A 4,450-nucleotide genomic window follows, 5' to 3' on the forward strand; every position below is an offset into this window, starting at 1 on the left:
CCCGGCCCTGTCACCCCTAACTGAAATCAGAGAGGGCTGCTAAAGCTGTGAGAGAATGCACGTCCTACACACTGAGACTCGAAAGCCGTTTGATAGGAATCCCACATTATAGGGTGTGTGTGTGTGTGTGTGTGTGTGTGTGTGTGTGTGCGTCTTTTCAGATTGGCTGGGGGTCATTTAGCAGCGTTAGACATAACAGCACTTGAGAGCTGACAGGGTGTGTATGAAGGTGAGGACAGATTCAGACCTCCAGATCAAAACCGTCATCAGACACAGTTATTAAGTGATTTGTAGAGAGAAATATGAGGCCGGGAGAAGACCCTGAACAGCCTATCGAAATGTCAGTCCTCCCCCAGGAGGAGGAGGGGGGAGCTGCAAAATGTGAGGCTGCTGAGCTGAGCATGTGTAATTCTAAAATTGCTCTAATTTTCAAATAACTTTCATGGACATCTGTCTGCACCGTTTATACCATCAATTACTTCTGACCTTATTGAACTTTACAGCCTTTCTATGTGCTGCTTAGGTCTTCATTGAACTGAAAATAGGTTAATAGTGATTAAGTCACACTGATGTCAGTTCTATCTCTTGTTATACTCCAATGAAACTAAAATTTAAGTTTCTTTTGGGGGGTTTATCTTCATTGTTAAGTTTGTAGAATTCATTTATGATGTTGAAGTGTATCTTTGATCTGAGATGGTGTTTTTGACTCAGCAACACTCCTACAATAACGCTCCTCTTGTTGCAATGTCATGTGTGTACATCTGTCTATTCTTCCCAACATGAATCATAGGATTAGTGTAGTTCTTGTTTGTAAAGGTCTTTTCTTCCTATTGCACGAATGCACGCACGAAAACAGCATAAAGGAAGTCTGATGTGGCATAGAGGAGAGCAAAATGAAAAAAAAACAAAAAACAAAACACTAGGATCAGTCTAACATCGAAGTCTGATGTCATTAAATATGCAAATTATCACCGTGGCCAGATAATTACAATTAAATTTTGTCATTTGGCAGACGCGTTTATCCAAAGCGACGTACGTATGAGGATAATAATAGTGAACGTGTCAACCTGCAGACAGGCGTACTCCACTTTTAGCCCACAAACTTGGTTCAACTTTTTTTTTTTTTTTTTTGGGGCAACGCTCGGTTTTTGGCAAAAAAGTTTCACAAACTGACGCCCTCCACCGCAGGCTCAACTGCTGACTTTATAGTCGACCTGTTTTTGGAGACGAGCGCATCCTGCTGCTGCTCCTCCCCGGGGGAGGGGTCAGGGGCACCGGCGCTATTTATTGATGGTGCAGCGCGTCGACGGGCAAACAGTGAACGCTCAACCTGACACACAAACACACACACTGGTCCTGGAGTTACACCAACAACCTGGTAACCATGGAGGAGGTGAGTTTGTTTAATAGTTCTTTTCTTCATTAACGTGTGACACTCATGGCTGTTTTCACTTGAGGCTGTTTGATGGCAGTTAATGCAGATCTGTTTTATCATTTTCCACCCTGTGGTTAAATTCACTGTAGTCGAGCTTACTGCCTGTTTTTAAATGAAGGCATTCAGTGAAAACATGAGAAACTTAAAGAAATGTGATTGAAACTTTTAGACAAACTTTAGACAACTTTAGAAACCAGTCGCTGGAAATGAAAACTTTTTTTTTGGAGAGAAATTGTTAAGTCATGTGAACAACTACCTGGATCTCAACTGTTTTCTAACCTTTCATTTCTTTTCTTCCAGTTTGATGTATCTGAAGTATTTGACATCTTTGACAACAGTACTGACAACAGCTCAGAGGAGTCTGGAGACTTTGACATGGACTTCCAGGAGCCATGTGGCAGCGCACTGAGCAACGACTTCAACAAGATCTTCCTCCCGACAATTTATGGAATAATAATTATTCTGGGAATCATCGGCAATGGATTAGTTATTGTCGTCATGGGCTGCCAGAAAAAGGTCAAAACGATGACGGACAAGTACCGGCTCCACCTGTCTGTGGCTGACCTCCTGTTCGTCCTCACGCTGCCCTTCTGGGCCGTGGATGCAGCCAGCAGCTGGCACTTTGGAAGTTTCCTCTGCGTGTCTGTGCACATGATCTATACAGTCAACCTGTACAGCAGTGTGTTGATCCTGGCCTTCATCAGTCTAGACAGATACTTGGCAGTCGTGCGGGCCACCAACAGCCAAGCCACGAGGAAGCTGCTTGCGAGCAGAGTGATCTATTTGGGTGTGTGGCTGCCTGCGTCTGTGCTGACTGTACCCGACCTGGTGTTCGCCAGGGTGCAAAGCTCGGGGTCTTCAAACTTCCTCTTCACAGACGAAAGCGTGAAGAGTGCCGACTCCAGGATCATCTGCCAGCGCATCTACCCGGCGGAGAGCAGTCTCACATGGACAGTCGTTTTCCGCTTCCAGCACATCCTGGTGGGCTTCATCCTGCCCGGTTTGGTCATCCTCATCTGCTATTGCATCATCATCGCCAAGCTGTCACAAGGCACCAAGGGCCAGGTGCTGAAGAAGAAAGCCCTGAAGACCACGGTCATCCTCATCCTTTGTTTTTTCTCCTGCTGGCTGCCCTACTGTATTGGCATCTTTCTGGACACCCTCATAATGCTGAACGTGGTCTCCTCCTCTTGTGACCTGCAGCAAGCGGTGGAGAAGTGGATTTCTATAACGGAGGCGCTGGCCTATTTTCACTGCTGCCTGAACCCCATCCTCTACGCCTTCCTTGGAGTTACGTTTAAGAAATCAGCCAGGAGTGCACTGACAGTCAGCAGCAGATCAAGTCAGAAAGTGACTCTCATGACGAAAAAGCGAGGGCAAATTTCATCCGTGTCGACCGAGTCCGAGTCCTCAAGTGTTTTGTCAAGTTAACAAACAGTCGTCCTCAGAAGCTGTGACTTGATGCTCTCAGGAGAGAAGAAAACTAAGCTTTAATTTCAAAGAACTTACTACATTTTGTACAGATGTAAAAAAAGAGTTTTATACATTTGGATTTGTTTGCCTTGTTTACTGCATTGTATGTCTTGTAAGGGTTTTTTATTGCATTTTTTTTATGCAAGTGTTATGTTCCTCAAAGCAGATTGTGTCCTCAGGCAGAGCCTCATTTCCATTCATTCAGCTTTACAATCAAGATCCATTTTCCCTGTTTTCAGCTTAACAATTTGTGTTGCTGTATCAAAGCTCAGGCATACAATGCCCTTTTCTACTTTCAGGGATGGTAGCTGCTCTTGGAAACTTGTACATAGTTTGTAGCATTTGTGTGTTCGCACTTATGTTGTGTGATTCTGTGAAAGCTGTTATTTATTGTCGTCATTCACACTGGAAGTTTTGTAAAAGACAGAAAGAAACTGCATGCTGCTTTTTTACATTTAAACCTTGTTGTTTTTTTTCATGTAAAAATAAAAAATTCAAATCTTCTCTTAATGACTGTGTGGTGTGCATTTTCACCAAACACCAGCTCCTTCATCCCTCAGGGGGTGGGGGATGAGGTGTGTGTAGGAGGGAGGGGGTGGAGGGTGGACTCCCTGAACACAAATGTCTCCACCTGACCTGGCTGAAAAACAGAAGGAGGACTGAGCAGGCTGGCCCTGTAATTGCAAGAACATCTGTGCACTTTTACATCTTAAGCAGCCATGACACAAATGCTAAAATCTTTGGTTATAATTAGCACCCATATGGCTCCTTAACAAAGAAAATAGCATGTTAAGCTCGTCTTTGACTTCTCTTCTTTCTTTGCAGGTTTGCAAGATATACTGCCTCCATTGTGTTTGGCTTGTAAACAAGTGTTATCCTCATTCACTTCACGGAGTCGGTCAGTGGGTCAACTCAGCTATTTCCCACTTCACAGAACAAAAACATAATAGTATTCAAAACACAGGTTATATATTCTGAAGATGCAAATAGGGAGACGCAGTCTTTGTTGAGCACTCATGATATATCATTGCCAATAAATCTGCTGGAATTATATAATGACGAGACATAAAAATGACAGCTTTCAAATACACTCACATCAATCTTTCTGTGGGCACTTCTGTCCTCAATACATACAAGAGACTTAATCTGGGTAGACTGGTGCCAGAGTGATGTTCAAATTGGAGACCAAAGGAAGCTGACAACAATAGATGTCAAGAAGAATGAAGTCAGATGGCCGCTACGTAATGCAGCGCTGGTATCCATTCAAGACTCCACTGGAGCAACATTTCCATCTCTTTGCATGTAAAAAAAAGGTGTGAAGTGCCCTCATCAAGGCACAAGGTTAATGGATATTTCAGGGCTCCAGTCATTCACAGTGAAACAGGATAAAACAAAGGTGCTTTTTTCAGTTGGAAATGTTCCCCAGATGATTCAGAATTAACATAAGAGCTTCACTGCCTCAGCCTGTGCAGAGACAGATCTGTGATTAACACTTCACTGTGTTCAGATCAGTCCTTTTCATCTGCTTCTTCCACTGTGATC

The 4,450-nt window shown here is 43.6% G+C and overlaps 1 protein-coding gene across 1 annotated transcript; it reads left to right on the forward strand.

Annotated features, from left to right (window-relative positions):
• The first annotated feature begins 1,312 nt into the window (after window positions 1-1,312).
• On the forward strand, window positions 1,313-3,412 carry LOC143330000 (C-X-C chemokine receptor type 4-like). The gene is made up of 2 exons (XM_076746130.1): window positions 1,313-1,393; window positions 1,736-3,412. Exons 1-2 carry the CDS (start codon window positions 1,385-1,387, stop codon window positions 2,864-2,866), a joined length of 1,140 nt encoding a protein of 379 aa, XP_076602245.1. The 5' UTR covers window positions 1,313-1,384; the 3' UTR covers window positions 2,867-3,412.
• Window positions 3,413-4,450: the final 1,038 nt, after the last annotated feature.

The sequence above is a fragment of the Chaetodon auriga genome, chromosome 13 (genome assembly GCF_051107435.1).
Source record: "Chaetodon auriga isolate fChaAug3 chromosome 13, fChaAug3.hap1, whole genome shotgun sequence".
NCBI classification, from domain to species: Eukaryota; Metazoa; Chordata; class Actinopteri; order Chaetodontiformes; family Chaetodontidae; genus Chaetodon; species Chaetodon auriga.